At 37.4% G+C, this 27,768-nt stretch overlaps 1 protein-coding gene across 1 annotated transcript in view; it reads right to left on the reverse strand.

Annotated features, from left to right (window-relative positions):
• SARDH (sarcosine dehydrogenase) overlaps positions 1 to 27,768 on the reverse strand; it is a 2,624,838-nt gene that overhangs the window by 2,261,623 nt on the left and 335,447 nt on the right. The window contains exon 14 of the mRNA XM_044058055.1: positions 16,551 to 16,637. Within this exon, the coding sequence (XP_043913990.1) occupies positions 16,551 to 16,637 (87 nt within the window). The remainder of the gene's footprint in view (positions 1 to 16,550; positions 16,638 to 27,768) is intronic.

Below are 27,768 nucleotides of genomic sequence, written 5' to 3' on the forward strand. Positions count from 1 at the left end.
GTTTGCACATCATGGAGTGTTGTTCCTAACTGAAGGCATATATGGTCAATTTTTAATGTTATTTATTTATGATTAACAATTGCTATTTATAACCACCTATGGTTGATAAAATATGCAGGACCTGTGTAGAACACTAAAGGGACTAAACATTTTAACTGCTTGTACCTTACTATCCATATACATACAACAGAGCTTTCCATGTCCCTTATTTTCTTTGCCAATGGTTCTAAATATAATGCAAATAAATGGGAAAGAGTCCATGTTCCTCTATTCAAGCAGAAGTAATCAGAGAGGAATCCACCTACATTAATTTTCCCTGCCAAACCCTCGTATAACCTTCTAATCAACTTTATAATTTTATCAGGGAATGGAACTATTTTCATTTCCCTGCTAAAGTCCCAGCTTACTCTGTTAAATGCTTTCTCTGAATCAAGACCCACCAACAGAGGCATTTTCTTACATTCTGCTTCCCCTTGATTAAAGTGTGTTCTGTTAATGTCAAATGTTTGCATCCCCCTCCACAAAACATTGATCCATATCAACCAATTTTGGCATTACTTCTGCCATTCTTTTAGCCATTATAGAGACTTTATAATCACGGTTTAGTTTTGAAACAGGCCTGTATGAGGCTGGATCTGATGGGTCTTTACCCTTTTTAGGTATTACACCTACCACCACTTTCTACCAGGATGTTGGAACTTCTCTTCAATTTAAAATGCTGCTTAACAAAACTTTCCAGACTATTCATTTTTTTCCCTTTAGATTCCAAATGACTGAAGGAATGTTATCTATTCCTGGGAAATTACCTATGGATTGGTTATACATCACCATTATTATGTCATCTCCTCCAATCCTGTTATTAATTGAGCCTCATCTACCTCTAACCTTGACATATTTAATACTTACATAAACAGTTCCATATGTACCTTTTCTTGATTTCCATATTTCTTCTTTATGCAGACCTTCACAGAATTTCCAAAATGTAATACCTCTACAGGATCTCATATTATCTTCCTTACTATAGGATCCCTATGCTTGGTGACCACCCTTTCCACTTTCTGATGTCAGAGTCTCTGTGCTAAAAGTTTTTGTGCCCTAGAGTTACCAAAAAAACAAACAGTTGCTTAACATCAATCTTTCCAAACTCATGCATATTATCAATGAAATCCCTTAATTCTGTTTAGCATTCTGCAGGTGCTCCTCCTGTTCTGTGAGAGTCCCCCTATTCTGCAATACATTAATTCTTGTTTCTTCTTAACCATATATCTCCTTTTTATTTCCACCCTATTTTTAAACTCCACTATTTTATCCCACTACCTAGCTATATTTTCAGAAGAAATTTTTATATTGTCTAACAGCTCCTGAAAAACTTCCACTACCCATTCCTTAAATTCCACTCTTAATAGATAGATGGGACTAGTGTCTCATTTTATTTCATTACTTTGTGCTTTTATTTTAATTATCAGCACATGATCTGAAATGGTTAGTGGGTGAGTATCAAGACTTAAATGCATATGTTCCTGTGAAATGTACATTCTGTCTAGCCTAGTCAAGTGTTTGTAACTTGGGGAATATTTGGATGGCACAGTGGTGCATCAGTAGCATTGTCACCTCACAGCAACAAGTTTTCCTTTTTGATTCTCGGCTGGGGTGCCTTCTGTGTGGAGTCTGCATGTCCTTCCTGTGTTAGTGTGCATTTCCTCTGGGTGCTCTGCTTTCCTCCCACATTACAAAGACATGCATCTGGAGCATTTCGCCCTGGGCCTCCACTGAAAATTGGCTTCATTCCAAGTCTGACTTTCCTGGTTAACAAATGTTAAATAAATAAAATAAATGTAAATTCGCTCCGATCTCCTACTACTGAATTCATACCTTTCATGCCAAATATTTTCACAAATTTTTTCAAAAATTCTACACTTTATATTTTCCCTTCTGGGCCCACCAGACATCTTTGCTGTTGCAAACCAAATTCTAGTCCCCACCTATAAGAAATATTCCTTGCTGAAAGCTGATTTCTCCCAGATCTTTCCTAAGCTCCATTATAACAGTTTCAGGTGGGGTATAAACACATGCCAGTGTAATCCTACTATCTTGTCATCAGCCCCTTAGTACTACAAATCTACCATGATCATCTATCAGCCTTCATCACTATTGGAGCTCTTCCTGCAATTAATACAAGTACTACTCTTTTCCTTTGTCCCAAGTGTGTGTCTGTAGTAGTGGTACTTGCACTCTATATTTTTAATACAGTTAAATACAAACAAGTAGTGATCTGTGAGACCACTGAAATTCAAAGACATTACAGAAAGCATCATTGTGCTAAAAAGATATCACCTTTTATGTGCAACAGCTTTTTTTAAGTGTAGAGTTCCAGCTTTTGTGTTACATGCATACAATGATTGGCAGGTTATTTATGCAGTTGTTACTTCTCATATCCATTTTAGCCTATATCACATCTTACAAAATGTTTTGTTTTATTAAAAGCCCTCAAGCAGAACACCCCAACACCCCTAAAACCTATTAACTTAATATTAATACACAAAGCTAAGTACATCTTCAAATATTGAAGTTTTACCCTCCTAATAGGAACAAGCATCCCAAACAGACAACCACACTCAAGACTTGGGTTAACCTAAAAGAAAGGTTATCTATGCCAAGATGCATGATCCAGTCTGTGCTTCTACTAAGTGCTGTATGTATTTTTCTCATATTTATAGCTCCTCCAGCTGGGAAAACATGTGGATGCTATCAGAAATTATCTTCTAGCCATTTCTCTATCAAATTGTTTCCATGGAGACATGAGGAGGAGATACTGAACTGCTGTTAAGCATAGATTTGCTAGAAAAAAAGCTTTTTTAATATTCAAAGTTCTTTTTCATTTGCATTCACTTAAAAAACTTACTTAATCCAGTCATTCCCCTATTCAAGAAGGAGAAACAGCACATCAATGTTGTCTTTTGTCATGCTCTTCTGACCAGATTTTTTTTTTTTTTTACATTGCAGTGCCTACATTTTTTTTTAAAAACTTAACAAGTGGAAAGAGAATGGAGAAAAAAAAAAACACACAGGAGCCCCTGTTTACATTAGTATCCATATTATACTTATGAGTAGACTATATAGCATGCAAATACATCCAAGCACTATGATGTAGGGCATATGGTTTAGAGTCCCCTACAAGTTTAACAAAGTCAAAAAGTCCAATATCTCTAGATTTTCTTGTTCTGTCATGGTTCACAAATATAATTATTGCTTTGTAATTCCACATTTGTCAATTTACAAGTTACTTGTTTTACACCTGTTCATCTCTATCCCCCAGATCCTGTCTGCTTCATTTCCATCATACGGATGATTCTTCTGTTCACAGCCTCTTGTGCTTTCTTCCTTCTCAAGCATTTTCCATTAAAACATTGGGAAAGGTGGAACCTCAGTCTAGTTGCTTATTTGTGCTTTCATAAAATTAAAACAGTCTGTTGCTTCCAGCTTCTCTGGTACAGCAGAAAATCTTAAGCATTCCCTATGTGCTCTGTCCTCTAATTCTGGAAACATATCTTCTTGAACAGTCTCATTCAGCCAGCCTTTTCTTTGTTTCAACCTTTTTTTTCCAGTTTTATCACCTCATCTAAATATCTGTAAAGCTTCTTCCATTTTCCAGCCTTTTATTTAAGTGGCTATACTCCATCAGTGTCTTATTTTAATGAAGTATGTATGCAGTTGTCTTAAATTTTCCTCTAGGTTACTGGAAGTCATGTTTGGAGCTTGTACTGCTTTTTACTGAATGCCTATAGTACTCTTCCCAATCATTGTTTTTTTTCTTCACCTTTAGTAGCAGACTTTCTTTCAGGTCCAATGGATTTCTTTTTCCTGGAATCCAGGCAGTACACTTACTAGCCAGTTACTGCAGTTTACCAATACATTTAAGTTCATTGGCTTTCTCTGTTGAGTTTTTTTTTCACACTGGGACAGTTAGAATTGAGCTGTTAATGTGCAGCCATCTTGAAAGTCTACTACAAATAAAGTGTGAATATTGTCTGTATGCCACTATATGCTCTTGACAGTTGTTGTTGCTAAAAGTTCCTTCACTATTCTATTTACCCAGTTAAAAAAATGGTGTGAAGTATAACAGCAGTGGCATAGCAGGAATTTAGAAACTTCAAGATCAGAGAGACAGCTTGGCTAAAAATGATCTGTAGAACTGCAGAGAATGGAAGTGAACACATGAAAGGGGATTACATTGTCAAACTCAAGAAAGCCTTAGTTTGAAAAAAGGAACAATTTTTGGAGCAACAAATGTCAAAATACTATCACTTTGACAACAAAGGAGTATAATTTCTAAGTTCATTGCAATGAACATTAGGATGAACAAGCTTGTGTGGCCATCTACTGCCAGAAGATGGGGTAAGTGTGTTTCATTTGCTCAGATTCCTTTATTATGTTTACAAAAATGGTGGATGTTTGGGTTGACTCAATTTTTTTCTTTTTTTCTTTATTTGTTGGAAGTCTGTGCTCCCCACTGTTAGCAAGGTCTGAACACAAGCCAAAGAAATTCTGAAAATCTGCTGTACAAGAAACCACTCTAATGATTTAATTTTATTTTACATTTGCTTACAGGGAAAGTCCCATCCAGACAAGCTGTCCTTTTTCAGTGGAGGTTCAGGGAGAAAAGTTCTACATTAAAAATAAACAGAAGTTTACACTGGTAGTACAATTTTAGTTATTCAGAAGGGCAAATACTTATCAGGTACAGAGATATAAATCAAGCATATGACAATATACAACTTCAGCACAGCATTTTTTCAGTGATAATGGTTTACAGCGCAGACTGCAGCAAAAATCATAAACGGAGTGCATAGTATAGCAGTAATCTTAGACAAGATTTTGATGGAACAGTCAGGGTAGTAGTACACAGGTATTAGATATGTAGAAGTAATCTATAATAGATTATGGGGCTTGTTGGCTAAAGGATATATTTCCTTAGGTTGGGCTAGAGCAAGGGCATATCCAAGTTTTGTTTACATTTGCTTTAAGGATCTCTCTGAATTGTGAAGTATTGGTGTTTATGTCTAGTGGGAGAGAATTCCAAAGTTTAGCTATGCAGTTAGAATAGAGAGTCTCTCCAGCATTGTTAGCTTTAGTAATATTTATTAGGAATTACTTGTTGGAATGAAGGACTCGATTGGCTGAGTATGGTTGAATAGGTTAAGGAGGGCAAGAGTTTTGTCTGGAGATAGGGCAATTGATGGGCCAAGGACAGTTGGTTGCAAGGTAGGAGGTTGGGCAATTCTAACTAAGAGAGTTGTTTAAGAACTATGCAAAGGAGATCTAAAAGTAGATTCTGTGGTGAACTTTGCAATTTTATTGTAGCAGGTGTCAAGTTTTCTTAAATCTGATTTCTTGATTTTGATGAGTATAGGTGATGCATCAAGAAGAGGAGAGACTAGGTTGAGTTTGAGCAATGATGGCTTTTGTGCTATTCACGAGGAATTGATGTCTATATAGTGATCCAATTTTTTCATGTACTTTTTTTATTGACTAAGCTATGTGCGTGTCAAGTTTCATGCTTCCATCTAGGATTACTCCAAGAAGCTTGGTATGGGATATTGAGGAAATGACTTATTTGTTGATATACCAAAAGAAGAGAGCCGAATGATCAGCGTAGCAGGCATATTAAGTAGCTGCTATCACCAAAATACTGCTGTAGAGTTCCATTTCACCATTGATATTTTTCCATCCATTGAAATGAAAGGTTTTAGCATCCTTTCTTAAATATGAAAACTAAAAATGTGACTGTCAGAGTACAGTAGTAAATGTAAGCAGGAACTGCAGCTCCCACATGTGATACTTATTCACACATACAACTACACAAGAAAATCTGGACCTTCATTCAGACGGAAACACAGCTTTTACCACAAGTTTCATGCAATCTGAGGTAAAATACTGAAATCAGCAAATATCTATACATAGCAGCCACACAGTCCAGATTCAAAATCTTATACATTATACACAGGCACATTACATGTGTTGTGTGAGGGGCAATGGCAGATCAGAAACCACTGATTTACATGCTTGACACTTTAGAAAATTCTAATTTTGTAAACACGTTTAACATTGATTTATGATTTTACAAATGTTTAAGTACAAATCAGTACATTCTGCAACCAGTCATCTTTGAAATGTAAATATTACCACCCATGACTCAATGTGTGTGAGTGTGTGCACTTTAGGGTAAAGATCTCTGGCTTCTAAGTTGATGCATCAAATTCTCCAGTGATGGTTAATGCAGTAAAAACTTGAAGTTTGGGGTGGAGTGGAACCTCATTAAAGGCAACACAGAAAAAATATCCTTCAATTTGGAACTACTATTCCTCTGAAAAACAAGATTTGTGCATTTTCCTGTCTTTTTAACTGCTGTCATATTCTAACCCTCCCCAAAACCCCAAACTGGATTAATTGGGTAAATCGGAGAAAGAAAATCCATATACATGTAACATACTTTGAAGACACTGATGTGACTTATCTACATAAAACTATTACATTAAAATGTTTACATATTTTTTGCATAAGAAGAAAGCCCAGGGACATTCTCACTCCTCTAGGATATACTTATTCCAAATTCAAGACTGCAAATGATCAAAGAAATATGCAGCTTCAATAGAAGCAAAGTGCTGCTCTTCTTCCAACTTTGTAACGCCAGCCTAAGAATATATTAGCTGAGAAGGTAAAGGGGTACAATCCTGCCCCTCATAGGGGCTGAAGAATGGGTGGACTCCTGAAAACCTACAACCATAATATTTGACCACAGGCAACTCAAAAACGATAGTCATTCAACCAGCATACCAAATATGAGAACAAGTGCATCATTCCAGTAAGAACACCAACTTTATTGCAAAGTAATGGTCACGTACATCAGTTTCAGCTCAAAACACACCTTTCTCAGTACTGAGGAATACTGGCATCACATACCTGATATTATATATGGTGTCCCCTGAAAAGCAACATATCACGTCTATTTTGTGTAATAGTGTTTACACAGCACAGTTCACAGTATAATGTAGAACTATTTTGCATTCAGCTGGTACTAAAATATGAAAGTTCTTTTAGGTATCAAAGCACGCACAGTTCCATAAAGTCAATACAGCATTAGCACCTCCCCTATAGAACATACATTTAAAAAAAAAATGGAAAAGCCTCTGGTACATGGGTTAGAAGGGATAACGACATGGCTGTATACAGATGTTCAATTAGTGACACTGGACAGGTCAAGCGCAGGAGTATTACAGTAAGCAGTCAATGCCAACTCACCCATCCAAGGATGAGAAAGGCTACCTGGGATTGCTGCAATAGCAGCATTAAAATGCCTTTTGAGTTTCATGCAGCAAGCATTTTAACAATTGTTTAGGAGGTTGTACATGTGTGGAAGTACGTTTAAATCTGTCTTTTAAAAAAAAAAAAAAAAAACGTGGTGCAGTTGGGAGGTCATGGGCTGCTTGTTGTATGGGTGTCGTTCGCGGGTTTGGGAGTGAGCGTTCGTTGCTGCACATGTGCAGTTGCTGGCATTGGAGGAATTGGCCATTGCTCATGTGCTGAGTTGCCAGGTTGGCCAATTTTGAACTCCTATCACGCTGAGAATTCATGCTAATGCAAGATCTGTTCTGCCAGTTTTCTGGGAGCAGCATCTGAGGTTTGAGCCCCCTTTTCTATTGGCAGCTCATTTATTTTTCTGGAAGTGAGCAGATGTACATAAGGAAAAAAAAAAAAAGGCTATGTCTTTGTAAAAGAGAGTGTTTCAAGTTATGTGATAAATAGCTGTGTGGGTCTTTCCGTGCATGGGAAATGCAGTAATAGTTGTTGCAAATAAGATAGGGTCATTCATGCGCAAAGTTTTATTTGTTAGGAGAGCTGTTGCATGGGAGTACATCCAGGCAGTCTTTCCGGCTCCCTCATCGGTTGGGTTAGTTTGTCTACTGCTGGCGTCAGTTTAAAAAACAAACAAAAAAAAAAACTATACTAAAGCCATTCGTTCTGCAGGGAAGGGCAGTTTTGCGAAGTTTGCGGGTGACGGATTGGTTTTTCAAATTCTCTAGTGGCAGTGCAAACACAGTCAATCATTTGGTAAACAAAGAGTTGCACATTTAAAGCAGACTTAGCAAGAGTGGCAGTAAACTTCTATTCCCTTGAAGGTCACACTTCTTTTGAAACTCATATTTCCTTGAAAATAGGTAGTTGGTATAGACGGTTCGGGCTCCTGTCTCCTCTAACTACGGTATGGGGTTTGAGCCTGGTTAAATTATCTTACCTGCCAGCGAACTAGGGTATTTCACTCACACGCACACACACAATTACACACAGACATCAGCCAGCAAAGCAAAAGCACCTTGCCGTACTGATTTTTTTTTTCCCATGTGGATGTGGAATACAAGAGCCAAGTGTGGGTAGATGAAAGTGACAGTTGGTGCGCATGGGCAAATTGAGATATAAATACCAAGTAGATGGAATTTGGTGGTGTCACATTGCTCAAACCCAATGAGCTCTGTTCTTCTGAAGCCAGAAACATGGTTTCTCAGTGGAGCGGTTTGCTCATGGATGGAAACGTCTTCTGCCGAGGGAGCCTTCAATGTGAAATGAACCAGACAATGAATGAGGCTAATTGAATGGTTTATTAGTGCTTACTATGTTTGCTATGTGTAATGTATATTATGACAGTTGGGATGGAGATGACTATTTGTTTCTTTCCCTGACAGTAGAAACCTCCTCTCTTGGTGGTTATTACATTAAGAAAAGATTTCTACTTTGCTTGCAGGTTTTATTAACTGAAACGTGGGTGGTCAGAAAGACAGTATATGCTCGCACTGCTGTGCGGGTGTATTAAAATTGTATATGTAACAAAGAAATGTGAATGTCTTATTTACTAGTAGCGGTGTTGTCTCCAGGTTTCAGGATGTTGTTCTGGGAAAGACAGATTACCTACAAATGTTCAAAGGAAAGTGTGGGAGATTGGCATATTGTACCATGCTAGTTGATTCAGAAGTCTTGGGCACCTCTTCAGGAAGTGCTTATAATTCAGCTTTGTTTTCATTTGCCACATTTGTGGATGGGATGGCTTTGTGAGTAATTGGTCTATCAGTTTAGTAGCTAGGTATATAGTGCACAGATTGGAGTTAGGGAAGTCACTATATTTGATTAGGCTTCATTTAGCAGTGCTGGGTGCAGTGAAGATGTGTCATGGCAGAATGTTGCTAAGAAATGGTTATAGGAAAAATGTTGAAGGATGCAAAAGTTAGAGGTTTCTCATGTAATGGCAGCTTGGCTATCAGTTGTAGGTTGTTTAGCGTTGTACTGAGGGGCATATACAGAATGCCAATTTCTATGCAAGATTTTACTATTTGATTGCTTTGAAGGCAGTGGTAGTATGGGGGGGATATGCAAGTTGCAGGTGTGATGGGTAGAAGCAACGGTACAAATGAGAAACCTTTGGGATTGGTGCAGCTTGTATTAATTCATTAAGAGATCCCTGTTAGAAGCAAAACCAGTGAATTTTAACCATCCTATGACCTTCCTAGCTGGAGTTGTTAGTAAGCCATTAGTATGGGTTATTTAATTTTTCCTATTGGTTCCACAATTCAAATGCTAGTTTCTCATTTTGGAAATAGAAGGCTGCGAGCTAGGCACTGGGCAGTGAACTAGATTTGAGTTTTGGACTTTGAATCTTTCAGAGGGGGTATTGCTAAAGCAAATCCTGTTGTGTTAGCAATTTATAAGCCATAAGAGTAGTGCTTGGTATGTTTGGTGGAAAGGGAGGTTCCATTATGGATGTCGTTTTAGATGGAGCCGTTGTCAGTTGGGTGAAGCACTTTTCCTTTCATAGTATTAGCTTCCCGGGACCACTGTCTAGCAGAGCAACTGATGTGATTCCTGGGGTGAATGTCCCATCTCCCATTCAATCAAGGTTCCTTTGAAGAGGACCAAAAAAAAAAAAAAAAAAAAGTTCAGTTATGGCTATTCTGTCATAGATGGGAGTGGTGGTGGTATATTTATTCCGGGTTGGCAAGATAGGTTGTCCTTGAAGATGCCTTGGAATGTGTGTTATGTATTTTGGATGTTTTATATGTCTTTTCTTTCTTGCAGATGGGGTCTTGGAATGCTGTGGCTGTAATTTGGAATAGGTGGGTATAACGTGGAGCCTGCTCATTACTATTAGAGTTTAATGTTGTCCTTTTTTTTGGAGATGGTGGTGTGCCGAGTACCAGTTGTGGCTATACAATAAATCTGAAGATGATGGAAGCAGTGGCGAGTGAGAAGGTTACACAAGGGGAACACAAGTGGGCAACAGTTACTGATGGAAGTAAGTGGATTTCAAAGTTGTTGAGTTTGGTAGAGGATTTTACACTGCTAGTCAGAGAAGGGCAGGCATTTTGAGTTTGATATCAGGGTTAAAGAGTTGTACAATTTGTTCTACTAAACGTTAGTATGTTAGATTAATGTTGGAAGTTGTCCCTGCTTTTGGGCCTTTGCATTCAACAGTAAAGGGAGCATGGCCATTGGCCATAGGCAAAGGTTTGATGGGGTGACAGGGGTCCTGGTCAATGCCTCCATGTTAAGTAATCATGGTATGTGTGCACATAGAATTTATCATTGTTTCTTTCTTTGCAGATTACTGGAGTGCAGAAGGCATCATGCGGTGGCTTGAAAAGGGGATTTGGAAAGGGTTGTCACTTGAATAGGGCACAAAGAGGGTCTGAGTAATCATCTTAGTAAGGCATGTTTGAGCTCTGTGTTTAGTGTGAGCTGATTATTGCATTGGTATAAGGGGCAGGTAAGGAAGAAGTAGGTAAAGGGTGTAAAAGGGGAAAACTGTCAGGGCTGGTTTATAGGGAGTGTGGGGATCCCACAAGATGCATAGAGTCACAATGTTCATCGGAGCACAGGAACTTATTGGGCTACAAGCCCTACACCTCCTGTAAGCCAGTGAAGTTCAATCCTTGCTTTCTTGGAACCTTGATATAGAACTGGGTAGTGGGTGGGCTAAGGTGATATGCTACGGTTAACAAGGTCTTGAGTGTGAGACTTGCTACTAGTTGTTTGTCTGGGTACCGTCTTGAGTTCAAGGGGTTATAGTTTGTGGTTTTGATGTGGTTATAGGCTGTCAATACATTCAGGTTGAGCCATGATTTCAACTTTGAAGGCAGTGGGCTAAAAGGGTATGTGTTCTCATGATGTGGATTGTTCGGTGTTACAATGGGGGTCACAGTAATCCTACTTTATTTTCATTAGGGTGGGTTTCAGTGAGGGCATGGCAAAGTGGTTTATGACGGAATTCTAAGGTGCTTTGCAGATGATGGGTACACCAAACGATGTTTTGACTTGACCCTTCCCTTTATGGGAAGTGGATTGAACATTTTGGGTAGAAGGGAGGGGGAACAGCCTGGTCAAGCTGGTCGGAGGAGAAGAGGGATAGGCTTGCCCGCTTCTGTTCCCCCTCTGATGTCCGGATGTTCATTTCAAGGATCTGGGGAAAGGAAATGAGTAGTTGGAGGAAGCTTGCTGAATAGATAAGCACGCTGAGGTAAGGATGGTGCTTATTGGTGGAAGGTAACTCAATGGATGGTGAATGAAGTGAGTTGGAATGCTACTTCATAAGTAAAGTAAGCGAGCAGCGGTATGGACCCTGCTTGTTGGGCAGGGTGAGTAGGTACGCTACCCTGATTAACATTACAATGAATGGTGTATGAAATGAGATGGGACGCCGCTTCATAAGTAAACTAAGTGAGTAGAGGTATGGACACTGCTTACTGGGGCAAGGTGAGTAGGTACGCTGCCCCGATTAACATTACAAGGATGTCATGCTGTATTTATAATCAATTATAGCATGAATAGTTGTAATTAATACAGTTGGTGATCAAAGCTATGTTGTGGAAAACTAATAAAGATCGTCAAATGTCATTTGGTGTGATGTGTATTATTGAAGGGGACTGGGACAACTGCAACTGGCTTGTCACAATGTTACAAAAATGAAAAGACATAGTTCAATACAGAAATTTCAACATTTACATAATGTGAATATTTTTGTTATAAACTCAGTTGTAGGTTTAACATTTCAAAATATATAGCTACTAGTCATTAGTAGGTTAGGAAAATACGCATGGAGAGAGTAATAGCATATTTGAGATTGGAGAGTTAGTACAATAGATATTAGAGAGAAAATTAGTTTTTAGTAGGGGAGGGATTGTTTTGGGTGAGATGAAGTAATAGAGATAGTTGCACGAGTCAGTGCAAGGTGAAATGAGGAGGGGGGTTAAGTTGGAGCGTGGCAAGGGCATTCCCATTTGGAAGAAAGATGACAGAGTACCTGATATTTGAAATTTGTATGGTTAGGTAGGCTGTGTAGGTGTGTGAGGAGAGAGTTCCACTGTTTAGCTAAGGAGTGGGGCAGCAGTAGATGGCCAGGAGGTTGTGCAGGTTTGTGGACGTGAAGGAAATTTTGGTTTTTGGATCTGAGTGAGCGGCTGGGAATATAAGGTTTTAAGGAAGTAGCAAGAGCTGGGCAGTTGGCAGGTTTAAAGATGAGCTTGTGGGCAATGGTGAGTCGGCGGTAACGGAGATAGTTGGGTATACTCAAGTGTGTTTAATGTCATATTTATGAACTGCAACTTGTGACTTATTTAACTACTGATAATGTTCCTTTTCAAATTCTTGCATCTGTTTAAACATCTGCATAGTCGTATTATGCATGAACAAATTCACACTGTATGAAATGAAGCTGAAATATTTAGTTAATATGTAGTTCTTCTGTATTAGGTTTTGTAAATAACTAACCACATTAGGGTCAATGTTCAGCTTCTTCCTCAGGGTCACCTCTGAAAATCAGATGTCATCCCAGTCAGACTTTCTAGTAAACTGTCAAATAAACTGTATAGTGAATAGAGCTGGAAATTAATGACAATTAAGCATAGAACAAACAAACAAAGCAACTTTCCTTCAGCCACTCTGTTTTACAATGCTTGCATATTCTAATTTAAACACCACTAGCAAACTACAAACAGGCATCAGCACATACTTGTGAGACAATGATGTTATGTTCATTTTAACAGTCAGCCTCCAACTATATTTTCTTTATGAAAACCACTGCTGCTCTCAGGTCTTCAGTACCAAGTACTTTTTAGTTGTGTATTTTTTTAATGCATTACATCAGAGTGACGCCTCCTGGTGCATCTGCAGTTAACTCCTACTGACTCTTCTAGGCGTCAAATATTGTTTGTTCATATTTGCATCAATAATTCCAAAAACATGCTATGTACAAGGTTTTAAAATATTTAATCTCAAAGTTTACACAATAGCAAACTCAACTGCATTAATATTTGACATCTGTCTAGTACAAGTAGATATTAACGGTCTTTTTTTATATTAATTTGCATAGATATAATTTTCACATTTTTCTAAATATCTCAACAACCAATTAACACACACAGAACTCCTTAGCCTCATATAAAAGTTCTCTGCTAGATGAATAAAATGTTAACAGTATAAGTGTAACTTGAGTGGGTGCAAGGATACTGTAAGATGTTTATAACATATTACAAATGTAGTGGTTATTGTGTTAACTGTGACTCATAAAATTTGGTTTAAGTTCTAGAACTTAAAGAATACTGCCACTGTAAAAAGCTTGTACTGAAGAGTCTGCCATTTATACTTCTTTCATAACTCATGTGGTTCCAGAGATATGAACATTTGTTTGAAATGTGAGGACAATTTGATTCGGTCAAAAGACTTGGGCTCCACCCATTGGAAGTTACAGTGCAAACTTCCTGAGCTCCACTGGAGTGAATGAGTTATAAAGTAATCTTTTTCTTCTGCAAAGCATAAAGCACACAACATATTTTCTTGGTCTATACATTTAATCACACATTTTCCACTGGTGTGTACATTCCTTTTAGCTCCAAAAACAAATTATCCTGTTCCTCCTAGATTTAAAAAGTTGTATCCATTCAGTTATTACACTTAGATACAGTAGCATGAGTCACTCTGTCATACCCAAAAAGTAATCTGAATTTTTTTATGAAAAAGATTTTATTGAACATTTCATTTTTACATATTGTACAATTCCCATTCATGGTATGCTTGCTATTTTAGCACTGAATGCTGTTACAACCATTTTGAAATTAAATGTGTACAACCATTTTGAAATTAAATGTGTACATTACACCATTTTATAATTAAATGTCTATACAATACAGATAAACTAGCCTCAAACAATTAGTACTTACATTTGGCTTTCACTACTTCACCTTTAAGCATATAAATCCACATGCCACAAAGATCTTCTTTCTAGTCTTGATCTCCAGATTGACTTAATATTGCTTCTTAAAAACATTCAAACACACAAGTTATTTACAATACAACTTCAGATCAGGTATGAGCTATCAACCATATTGTTTCATTATCAATACCTTACAAGTCTTAATGACCAGACAAGGTGATGTCATACCTTGTATGAGTAGACTTTCATTAAATAGAGGTTTTGTGTTTTTTTTTTTTTTTTTTTATGTCATCTTCAAACTCCATTTCTTTGCATATCACACAGCCCATTTTTACATGGGAGTTCTGCGGATTTCAAATACTCCTTATGGATGATGGCTTCTCTTTTGTTTTCCATTTTCTAGTTATAGATTTCATACCTACTAACACTAAAGGTAGCAACGCATTCATGCCTTTAGTACCTATCATACCAATTCAAAATCTTTATACTGAGGTTAAATTATCTTCCAAGTAAGATTTACCATATTGAAGAATTAATTTCTGTACGGAAATATCACCACAAATTCCTAAACTACATTTTCCCAGGAACTCCATTGTGATTCATCACATCAACATACAACTGTTGACTACGGGAACATTTTTTCAAGTCTTGTAAGGGTATGGAAATTATGGAAACATTCCCATGTAAAAATTCAAAAATTTCCCAACTTAGCTGCATAAACAGGGATAAGACAGCTATAATTATGTCACATTCCAGTTCAGTCTGGAATATGACTTTATACATTCATACATTATCCTTCTTACAAATACCAGACTTTCAAAATCTGTTGTTGGCTTCTTAATACTTTGAAACATATTGTCTTGCTCAGCAGAGAACTGCTTCCTTTCATAGACTGGAAAAAAAAAGTCATCTGATCACATCTAAAAATTAATCAAAATATTTAAAAAAAAAAATCTGCCCACTAGTCACTGCACAATTGTAAATGTGCATATCATAACCTCCAAAGGTTTTCAGTTCCAGCTTAGGCATTTGATCCTGCAGATGATTTTGTTATTCATGATTAAATCCTTCCATCATTCTCACCCCAGCCAGGGCATTACACCTATGTTAAGATATCCTCCCTGAAGTGCATTCTCTCTTATTACAACATTGTCCTGCATGCAATGCTGCATTTATGATCTGAAAATGGAGAAGACATATTACGCACCTTTCTATTGTCAGAAAGGTTCTTAACAAGCTTGGTAAGCACTTCCTCAGCACTGCTGGTAGTCTCACAACAGAGCATTAACAGTGCTCAGCAGCCACAATAAGGTGCATCAGGAAGCAATTAAACACTTCATATGGACTTTTATTTATTTAATTTGAAGTCTCAGTGAAGTGCTTTTCTAGCTTCTTGATGCTCTTTTTGGTGGCCACTCTAAGTGTATAATTTTCAACTGCTTAAATCTTCAACAAAATTCAGTGACAATTTAGAGGTATTTTACAATATTAGTATCAACATCAGACAGTGAAAGAGAAAATGAATTAACATGCATTTTCTGAAGTAAAAGAAATCCACAACTCTATTATAAGTACAAGCCATATGCTTTTCTTCCAAAATGACCAGGTTTTAGAGGGACAGAGCTAAACTTCAAGCCAATTTTCTTCTCATTGTATAGTCCATGGAAGCAGGTTAAGTACCATGCACTACAAAGCATTATGACTAGGTCTTTATGATCACCCAGGATGGTATGGCACCTCAAATGGATGTTAAAGTTCACATCCAGGCTTCACTCTCAAGGTGAATTTCTTAACATTCATGTTTTGTTTTGAGCACACAGCATTCTGGTTATAATTGGGGACCCAGACATAATCCTCTATATTGCTTTTTTCAGGTTCCTCTTATTTCCTTCATCTGTTGACATGCTTATGCAAAATTTACTTCTTTTTAAAATACTTTCTTCCACTGCTTTTACCACTAGGAATTTCTGACACTTATTAGGTCTTTGGCTGCATCCTCTAAGGATGCATAATCTTGCATTCATACAACTGCTTTTATGCATCTGAAGTCTGTTTGTTCTCCCATTTTCTAAGTAGCCTATGCATTAACATTTCCCATGTGCAGCTATATATCCCAGTCAGAACAGAATAGGATGTATGATTTGTACAGCTATGTATAACATAAATCTGCAGCATTTTACAACTCGTATGAAATGAATAAATTACAGGACACCAAATTTCCATTAAAGACTCTATACAAAACTCTGCATATATAGTGCAAAACAACACATGCAGATTGAAATACTACTTCCCCACTTACCTGCACTGTTAAACCCACATCCAAGAAAAAATCCTCTCACTTCTGGTGCTTCCCCCATTAAAGGCTTATGGTCTGCAGTAAAGGACTCTGAAAATGATGAAAATCATTGAAATTTCTTTTAGAATATTAATTTTCACCAAAGCATCACAGCATTGTAATTAAACTGTTTAATATCTGTAAGTATAATTCAATACTCAAAGTATCCAACATGTATACATTACTATAGATTTCTTTTTACATACATTGCAATCATTTATCATTCTGAAAATACTGAAAAACGCAAAGACCAACTTAAGTTAATACACTTAAAAAGGGTGACATTCACAGTGATAAGTGCTTATAAAAATCAGTATTTCATTAAAAGTGAGGTCAACTGGAAGACACAGTTCCTTAATATAATGCTGGTAAAAGTGAATAACACAAAATTAAAATAGCACTAAATATCCAGACTCTTACAAAGAAACAACATGAAATGTATTGACAAGAAATGGTACAAGTTCACGTGTAAAAGAGATTCTTAAATGAGAGCACTGTATCTGTTAATTGAGTTAGATTGCTGGATGGATATTTCAGTGAAGGGCTATAGCAGTAGTTGGTCCTTCCTTTTTGCAAACTTTGTCCCCACTGCCTAACAAAACACAAGCTCCTTTCTTAGCTAATCAGACCATTTGGCCCCTACTGGGAGAAAGCTGAGTGAGGGGTCATCATACAGGCAGCCTTCAGGGGTAGAATGAAATTTTTATAATTTTTTGTTCTTCCTGGCCATAAATAGCAATCACTGGGTGAGATGCCTAGGAGGGGGTATACAATTGGTTAACCATTATGGGTGTTTCTCATTTCTTCATGGGGTATTTCCATCTATCATCACTGCTCCTCTACTTCTTTTACTGGATAAATGCAGGTTTCGCACTGCTGCAATAAGTACTAACAGCTAGCGTCTGTAAAAAGAGCAAGATGTGGATGAGAAACTCCTGGTGCATTTGGGAACACAGGAATAAAACATCTGTTTTACATTCTCTTCTACTTTTGCATATTTCCTCAGGTTGTTTTACTTATTTTTCAGAGTACAATACAAAGGATTCTGTCCAGCGGAGCATCTGGTAATGAAACTCTAGGATGGCTGCGTCTTTAAACAAGCAAATTTGTGCCACACCATTGTTGTCAGGTGCTACAAATTTAGCCAACATGTATGGAAAAATTGACATGACCTTTCCTTGTCTGCAAGCCTGCCTTACATTTTTTTCTCCTTAAATACTCTGTCTCTGGGCTACATCATCCATATTGTTAATAGTCTGACCATAGCATTAAAACTTATAAATCAGACAGTTATTGGCCATGCAGCAGCAGATGTATACATTTCTCTTATGAAACTTTATAGGGATCTGTTCTCTAGTGCAAGGAAGAGTAATGTTCTTGTGTGCCATAGTGTATATCCACTTGTACCTAACGCATTCATTTATAAAGTGTACAATGCATGGTCTCATTTTCTGCTCAGTGTTTTAGTCTCAAAATGCAGACAAATCTGGTGGTAAAGAATTGGCTTGAAATTTGTGCTTTCAGCCATCCTCGTATACTAAATACTACATGGACTCGCAACTATTTCAAAATAAGTTGTTTCTTAATTTCTTTGAACATTATGCAACTGCACCCACCCCGAAAAACTGTTTTTGCGAATTTGTCTAAGAAATGGAAATGAGATACAGAAATTCAATTTATTCCTGAATACAAATGGAACTTTTGCAAACCAACAAGGGTATAGTGTGATATATATTTCTGCATCCCCTATGGAAGAAGACCTGAAAGATAATAAATTTGGTGTTTCAAGAGGAGGATACTGCAGTGAAGAATTAAGTGTCAGAGGGACTAAAATTAGTCAGTACGTGCAGTTTTGTTTCATTGCTCATTCGCCCAAGAAGGCAAAAGTTCCCATATGGTATACTGATGCATATGCTAGTCAATTAAATAAATTGTGCATGGTATAACCAATAAATCATGTGTTGTATACCAAACCAATCAGTTTAAAGAAAAATGACAGAGAATGAGCTCTGTTGATGTGTAAAGTGACCGATATGTGCAGAATGAGCCAGACTACATGGTTAAAAAAAAAAAGTTCACCAAAAATATGTATACAGTGGCTTCTGAGGTGGAAAAGCAAAAACTGAGGAAAAAGCAGCATAAAATATAAGGTTTGAAGTCTCAGACAAAAATGGGAAGTCAGCTACAAACAGCTAGCTCTGATGGCATACATGGATAAAGCCCTTATTACAATCAAAGTAGTTCAATTGCAGTAAAGCAGCTGGGGTGACTGCTGGCATGTCAGAGGGATGGTGTAGCTTGTGTCTCACATTTCTGCAGAAGAGTATGAGGTACTTGTCTGTGGTGCATAATCTCAGTCTTGATAGTTCCCAGAGGAAACCAAAAGCCACGTGGAAATGCTGGATTTAAAGGTAAGCAGGTCAGTCTTCGGGGTTATGACACTTGCTAAAGTGAGCAACATGCTCTTGATAATGCACACTATATGCTCCAATCTGAACAGGCTGGCAGGGACGCTGCCTCAAATCAAAAACCTCAGTCCTTCTCACAGATGATGGCCCTAATCTTGGTATGCTTACCCAGAAGAGGATAAGCCAAAGAAAAACAAGTTGGCATGCAGCACAACCAGGAGGGAGATCTCAGTGATGAGAAAGTAGAATCGCAGCAAAAACAAAGTCAGACAAAGATGATGTACAGAAAGTTTCTATCAACTGGACACAATCTGTTCTGCTAGTAGTAAAGTTTGTATAAACTGTGGCAAAAAAATAAATCATTTTAATGTGGTATGTAAAAATAAACAATGCAATAAGAGAGACCATATTAGAGTAGAGTCATGATTATTTTGCTGTGGTTGGATTTGTGTTGAAAATATACAAAGTAATTAGTGTGCACATAAAGGTAGAGGAGAGTTGTGACTTCAGGTACTGTTGGAAATCTCACAGGAAAAATTCAATAATTTATGTCTGACATATATCCAAGACAGCATAATGTAATGTCTGACATCAAGATAAGAGCATAATTTAAATGTCAAACATTACATAGCTCTATTTTTGCCCCAGTGCTTTGAAAGTGCTTACTGTGCGCATGCATGTGTGTGAATATAAGAAAAAGAAATGCTATTTTTTTGTTTTACTCCTGATAGCGGATACTAAGAATACACCACACCATGAATACTGGTTTGTTTGACTTGTCAGTTGCTTAGCATGGTAAAAAAAAAAAAAAAGTCAATGCCAATACAGAGTTGAAAGGTGGGAATCAGAAAATATTCATTCAAGCCTGACCATTTATTTACTAGCTTGGGGTGTTTGAGGATCTCATAATATTTATACAGAACTTACAATACAGCCCCCTACAGCATGCTCTAGGAAAGGTTCTAGCAGCTTAGTGGTCCAGAAATGACAAATCGCAAAACTAAAAGAAGTCGACAACATGACTGAGGTAGTGAAGTGAGACAAACTTTGTGCAAGTCCACAACATTTAAAGCAGTAGAAAGAAAGCACTACCTATGTCATGCACCTGCAGTAGTAGTGCCAATTATGTCACAAGGAAAGACTTTTCTGTTTTAGATGCAAGTCAGGGAACTTTAGCTAATAAAGCCCGAGGAGGAATGTTCCACACTGTGTACCTTTAATTCTTATATGGTAATTTCTAAAACTTCCACTTGACACATCATCAATATAGGAAATGTTTTAGACAGCTGAAGCATACAAAGGGTCTGATGCTACTAAACGTACCTGATGTAATTCTGATATGAGGACAAACCAAGGAACCCCACAATGCAATGCGGAGTTAATGAAAAAAGCTTAGACTAGCCTCAAGCTGAATGATAAGCATTCACCTTGAGCAACAGGATTTTCTTAAAGAAAAACTGGAACCAAAGTAATTCCCCATCTGCCCTTGGCCAATCAGAAACTGACCAGAGAACAGAGTGCTGCAAAGCAAGAAATGCGGTCATACTTGTGAAGAAAGAAGCTGCCTAGATAGCCCAATGTTTAAAATAAAGTAATCATGTCATACCAGTCAATGAAAGAAATGCTGGCAAGAATACAACTCTCATTTGGGAACTATGAAGTGTTAAAAGAACAAGAAATGACAGTGTTCCACATACACTACATATCATAATAATTAATTAAAGAAAAGATATGATTTCTGCACAACACTGGAATATCATGGAGTAAAGCTGGAACAGATTTCATTCATTTCAGAGTGACTGTGTACCAAACAAGACAACTTGTCAAATCCTCTAAGGGCTCCTTTGACAGAGACTTTGTAAGTACAACCAAGGATACCCAAAAGGCCTTTTACAGCTACGTACGTAGCCTAAACAGTAGGATCCAAGCATGTGCAGAACTAGTGATCAGTGGCATCACACACTGACCCCTCAAGAGACAGTAAACCTGCTAGTGATACATATGGCAAAAATTTCACTCCCTTATCCCCTAACTTATCACAAACCTTTCCCCAAACTTCACCTCCACCCTACATATCTGAACAGCAGGTCTTGAAAGCCTCATCAAAGACAAAAACAGCACCTCTATGGAACCAAACAACATCCCAGGCTGTCTTCTATACAGGCTAAAACATGAACTAGCATCACCATTAAGTACACTTTTCAATGACAGCCTAAACCAAAGGCTTTGTTTCTGCTGAATCGAGAAGAGCAACAGTTATTCCCCTCCATAAAGGTGGCCTAGCAATAGACCCAGGGAATTACAGACCCATGAGCCTAACCAGCCTCATCTGCAAGGCCACAGAACACATCATTATGGACCTTGTAAATAAAGACACGGGGAACCTCCAAACCCAGGATACTTTCCAATTTGGCTTCAAGGGCAGATCCTGCCTGTTGAATCTAGTGGACTACTTTGAAAATGTGACCAGGTCCACTGAAATGATGAAGGCAAATATCTGCACACGGCATACTTTGACTTGGCAAAGGCTTTCAACACAATCCCACATTCGGGCATTACTGAAAGTTAAACTGAATACAAATCCCTTCATTCTAAAATGGATTGCCAACAGGCTCACAAACCAGACACATGCAACCAACAGACCTGTCTCCAGCGGAGTGCCACAGGGGGGTCAGTGCTGGGCCCCTTACTGTTTGGTATATACTTCTCTGAAGTTCAGGTCAAAACTAAGGAATTGTGGCTGAACAAGTTTGCAGATGACTGCAAACTAGGTGCAATCACTCAATCTCCTAATGATGTCAGTATACTCGAGGTGGGTCTCATGCAGACCAATGACTGGTGTATTAGTCAGTCTCAAACTGAATGCAAAGAATTGCATCATCATTCCTTTCATCACAAACAAATTTCCCTTCACACTATCAAATCAACAATACCCCAAGTACCGACAAAGTGGTAAAGGACCTGGGATCACAGGTAGACTGCAACCTTAACTTCGACCACCATCTATCTACTGTAGAAAGGAAGGCTTTCTATGTAGCTTACTTGATTAGTAAAGCTATCACCCCAAGAGCAAAAAAGAGGTTATAACCCCCCTATAATCAGCACTAATCCAGCCCATAATAGAGAACACCACCATGTTGGGCATGTACCATACAAAACACCTGCAGCAACTGGAGAAACCTCAAAGCTTACGAAAAAAGAATATCAAGGGGGCTCCAGCATGTGCCTTACACAGACCGACTAACATCCCTGTCACAATACTCCATGTCATATAGACTTCATAGAGGGACTTCTGACTGGCCTGCAGAGCAATCCAAGACCCAAACCTGAAGAACTTGCCGCATCAGTAAATCAAACGGGACTAGGACTACCCATTCCAGGGACCTAAATATGGCCTGCAACTTAAACAGGGCATGCTGGAGGGACAGTTCATCTCCCAGAGATTGCTGCATCTTTGGAACAGGCTACCAAGTCACGTGAAACAGAGAACCTCTATGACACCGTTTAGGAGGAATCTAGATGAGTTGATAGGGCACTGTAAATTCTTACCGGGGATATAAAGCACGCAGGGAAAAAAGTGAAGGAATTCTTCAAGTAAAATTACCAGTGACTGACATACAGATATACATGTTAGCTTTGCTGACTTAAAAGTTACGTCTCCTGTTCAATCACTGACAGACCATTACTAGTAACAGATACAAAGAGTCCCTTATACTGATGAAAATGAGGGAAAACAGAGTAAGATTGTTGTAAATTTCCATAGAGAAACAGAAGTGGTCAAGTGTGAAAACTCCAAATCTTTCATTATTCATACTAAGGATGGAAAGTTGTTGAAATCAGGAAACATTTGTTCAAAAATATATCTCTGGGAAGACTGTGGAATTAATTTACCGGATATTGATTTATATATTACCTCATCTGTTATTAAAAACATAACACTATGGTTAAATAATTCATACACACCTATATGGAAACAAGCCCATGAGCAGATTTACAAAGAAATCAATTATAATCACATACAAGACAACTTAACAGTAATACCATCACCCCTCATATGGATGTTAAAAGATTATTTTTTAGGGAAAAGAAATAATATTAATAAATTGCCATCAAACTATGTAAGCTCTACACTTTCAGTGTTCAAAACATATATAAACAAAATACCAAATATTAATTCTTGGATTTTTCTTATTTTCCCTATAGCTTTTACACCAAATATTCTAGATACATTCCAAATATCTAAAATAAATATACTTAAAGAAGAAACATTACTCTTTTGGCATCAACTTATAGAGAAAGGGAAAATTCTAACAAAGGAACAGATAATTTATAATTATAATATAAAGACAATTGTTTGTTTTTACAAAATCTAAGGCATTTTCTTATAAATAAAATAGAACAAATGCAACCTTCAGTTAGACATGAAGCTCCAAAACTAATTGAATACCTTATTCTTATCACAAAACAGCCTTATCAGGGTACAGGTTATTTGTCTAATATCTATTAAATTGTTAAAAAAACTATCACGAAAAATCATACTGTTATTATTATACTTTAATAAACAACCATCATCCAATTGAAGAACAAAAAAGTAATAGTCTAAAATCTTCCAAATGTTCTACATTATCAAAATACTGGCAATTATTCACTTGGAGTTATCTGCACAGAAGTTTCTATACACCACATAGGTTAGCCAAAATGTATTCTATTGAAGATCAATGTTGGAGATGCCATACCAAGATAAAAGCAGATTGGCAGTATGTTTTTTATGAATGTATATGTCTCAATATGTACTGGAAATCCATTAATTTTTTTCAGACTGTTTATAATGATAATTTTCAATTAACAAAGTCTAATTTTATTTAACTCTCCTATTCCAAACTGTGTACCAAAAAAGACACTAAAATCCTATGGTCACTATTGGCAATTTCACGTAAAATCATAACTGGAAAAATGAGGCTTTGCCTTAAGGAATTTGAGACTAACAACAACAGTTGCTCACATGGAAATATTAACAGTGAAGAACAGAAGTAAAAGATATACTTCTTACTATTACTCTTGGATGAAAGTACTGGAAATACTCGAAAAGATCGAAGAAGATATATCATCTTATGTTTCTAACTTTATATAATATAGAATTTCAATGTTATTTGCATAGACACCAATGTAAATAGTTATATAATGGTTTGAAGTTAGTAATGTTTTAGAATTGTAAATATGTTATTTATCTTTATTTCATGTAATGTTTAAGACAACTTATTTGAAATAATAAAAAAATATTTAGTGAAAAAATATATATATCTCAAGATCACTGAAAGAATACAATAAATACATTAAAGAAATCTCCACCAAAATGTCTAAGTGTCTAGGCCCACATCAGAAAAGGTGCCTACAGAGGCATTTGAAGAAATAAATGAGGATCTAGAGCATCCGACAGACTCGACACATTTATATTCATTTTTTGACCGGTCCAATCCCACTATGGCAAAATATTTTCAGGTGGCTCCTAAGGAGGTATTCATACTGACTATAGAAATTCTGGTGAGGACACTTAAGAAAATTCCCTAATCTTTTAGAATGGATTACAGTTTAGTAAATGGGATTTGGGTGGATTTACTCATACTGCTCCCATACAAATACAATATTGCAGTTGTTACAAAAAAATAAGTATTGGAGGATTAAGGGTGCATTCATATTACATGATATTAAAAAGTATTGGATTAAAATTTAAAGAGAAGAGCGACAGCTTTTGGGATGTTGTGAAATGGGGAATATATTTTTCACTGTACGAGAGATCACGGTGTGCTGAATTACATCTGGCAGACTAATTTTAAAAGAAGGCAAGAAAGAATTAATATGGCTATAGAAACAAAATTGTAAAGTTTTATAGTTTCTCATCAGAGCACAACTTTGCTAACAGGCTAATATCTTAAGCCAATTTAGCTATTACATGTAGGCGTGTGTAGTATATCTGAAGATAAAAGTACTGGACATGGTCTTTTCATTCTTTTGGGAGTGCAAGCTAAATCCCATTTAGATGGCGTGATTTATAAAGAGGATGGAATTTATAGATGGAAAATGAAAAAGTTATTGATGAAATTATTTTGAGTAATTTACGGTTTGTTTGGAATATCAAGTGTGCAGAAGTTCTGTACATCAGAAAATGTGGAAGAGAGATTATAAAAAAAAGGTTTGGCTATGGCTAGCAGGATGAAATTGTTTTACATATAAATGGTGTACTTACCTGAGTGCATAACATATACAATTTGATAAAATGCTCACCAATATGTAAATAATTATGTTACTTATTAAAAAGAAATTGAATAGAATTTAAACTTCCTCCACCTTTTTATGGCAAGTACCATGTCATTTATATCAATCCACGCTGAAACAGACGGAGACAGATGACACATCAGATTATGTCTCATCTGATGACTAAATACCTCAGAAATCTGGAACCTCCTTACATTGTACTGCAGTGTAGGAAATTAATCAAAGCACCTTGTGTAGGGAAAGACCCCAACACATCCTTCCCGTATCGGGTGTGCAAGCTGTCAGGCTGCTACACACTTGTGATATTTTTACTAGGTTTGTCATTAGATAAAAGCATAGACTCTCCCCAATAAGTAAAACACAGCAGATTACTGAGAAAGCCAGCAATATACTTAACTTCAAAAACTTCCATCTTTTGCTGATAGTGTGCTGTCTTCATTGTTATTGAGTAACAGGGTTTCCTGACCTTCTCTAGCACGAGTGATTGGTGCAACAGCAGGGGCTAGTAGGACTGAATAGTAATTTGAGCTTCTAGATTCTTCCATCCTTTCTGGTATATAAACCCTGTGTTTGTAAGGGGCCGTGCTTGTATTTACCAGGCTGTGGAAATGGTGATATTGGGACCAAGCAGAAATTCCTTAAGATTCCAAAAGCAGAAAGCTATTTTTTGACACTTATTTCATGGAATTGCACTTTAACTCTTATAATTGTGCTATACAGCTAATCTACTACATTTTGCACTGTTATAAAGCTTTTTTTACTGTTTCACTGCATTTATGTACTGTTTTATACTGTTTAACTGTATTTTTCATTGCTAGATATTGTTTCATTACTCTAATTGCATTTTTAATGAATTACTTAACTATAAACTGCTTTTTTCATACTGAGAGTTGTATTTTCTGTTTGTGAGTGCTCTGTCTGTGCTTTTCTGAGCATTTGTGCTTTTTTGTGAGGTTTCTGTGTTCTAGTCAGGTATCATATAACTGGTTTGCAGTTAAAAGCATTTGCTAGAGTCTTCTTGCTCCTTTATCTGTTTAAAACTTTCATTTAGTGGCTACAGCTAGTAGCTGTAATAATTTCCCACCCACACTCCCTATTGGTGTCTTGTTCTTATACTTAATGGATTTGCAGTTACCCGCCCATACTGTAAATTTGAACTGGGACACTCCTACCGGTCTAGTGCCATTAGCTCATTCTACCTAATACAGAGAGAACATTTGAGAAGGCCAACCCACTTAGGTTCTTAACATTGAATTATCTACTGTTCCTGCTTTCTCCTTTTGCACTTTACTAAAAAAAAAAATCTAAGCTTGTTTCCTGCCTTTCCTGTAGCTAGTCTAGTCCAGATACAGATTTGCTGTATTCAGAGCTGTTTGTAAGCTTCTGAGCCACCAAAGCCTTTCTGAGTTGTTCTACAGCAATAGTCAGCTCCTCCCTGGTTAGATCTGACCACAAAGGTAACCATCATGAAAAACTTCTCCAAGGCTAACTTTGGGCTCCTAAAAACAGAGGTGGCTAACTTCACGGCACCCATGCAAATGGAGAATAGTTGTATGACCACCAAATCATACACCAATGCACTGTATGAACATGTACACAAATGCATGGATCTGGCCATACCCAACAGAACCAAGACACACTCCTCCAAAAAAAGAAGCCAATCTGGTGGTCCCCTGCCATAAACAAACTCTACAACAGGAGGAGAAAACTGATGCGGAATAAGGTGAAGTCCCAAGAATGGAAAAACTCCCTTATCAGCCTCAAGAAAAAGTTGAGATCTCTCATCAACTCCTCTAAAGCTAGCTATGAAAACAGAACTGCAGCAGATAGTAAAGACAACCACAAGGTCTTCTACAGTTATGTAAAGAATCTCCACGGCAATACCCAGATTTGCTCTGAGCTACTGCACAATGGTAATTCCTATAGCGAGCCAACAGATATTGCCAGTATAGAGGCCGACAGATTCAGTACCAACTTTACCCTCCCCCAAAGACTAATCACAATACCAGTAGATTGCCAGGAACCCAGTATTAATGCTGCACAGGTTAAAACAGCACTGTCCAAGGCCAAGAATACAGCTTCTATGGGACCTGACAATATCCCTGGCTGTGTTCTACATGAACTACGGAGTGAACTGGCACCTCACCAGTGCGCCCTGTTCAATTACAGCCTCACCTCAGGTTTTGTCCCTACCGAATGGCGCACTGCTTCAATCATCCCTCTCTACAAAGGAGGTGTGACTACAGACCTTGGGAACTATCACCCCATTAGCCTGACGACCCTGATATGCAAAGCTATGGAATGCATCATCAAGGGAATCTCCAAATCTGGACCCCACAGTTTGGTTTTGTGAAAGGTAGATAGTACAGTTTTGTACCTACCATAAATGTAGATGTTCAAGTGCTAATACAGCTGCAGTAATCACAGATGGGTTTTCTGCAGTCAGGCGGGTCCTCGGTCGGCCGAATTCCAAAGTCTAGGTCTGGCGTCGGTTGTTGTTG

This window comes from Protopterus annectens, chromosome 16.part0, assembly GCF_019279795.1.
Source record: "Protopterus annectens isolate FY-2018-M chromosome 16.part0, PAN1.0, whole genome shotgun sequence".
Lineage (NCBI taxonomy): Eukaryota > Metazoa > Chordata > Ceratodontiformes > Protopteridae > Protopterus > Protopterus annectens.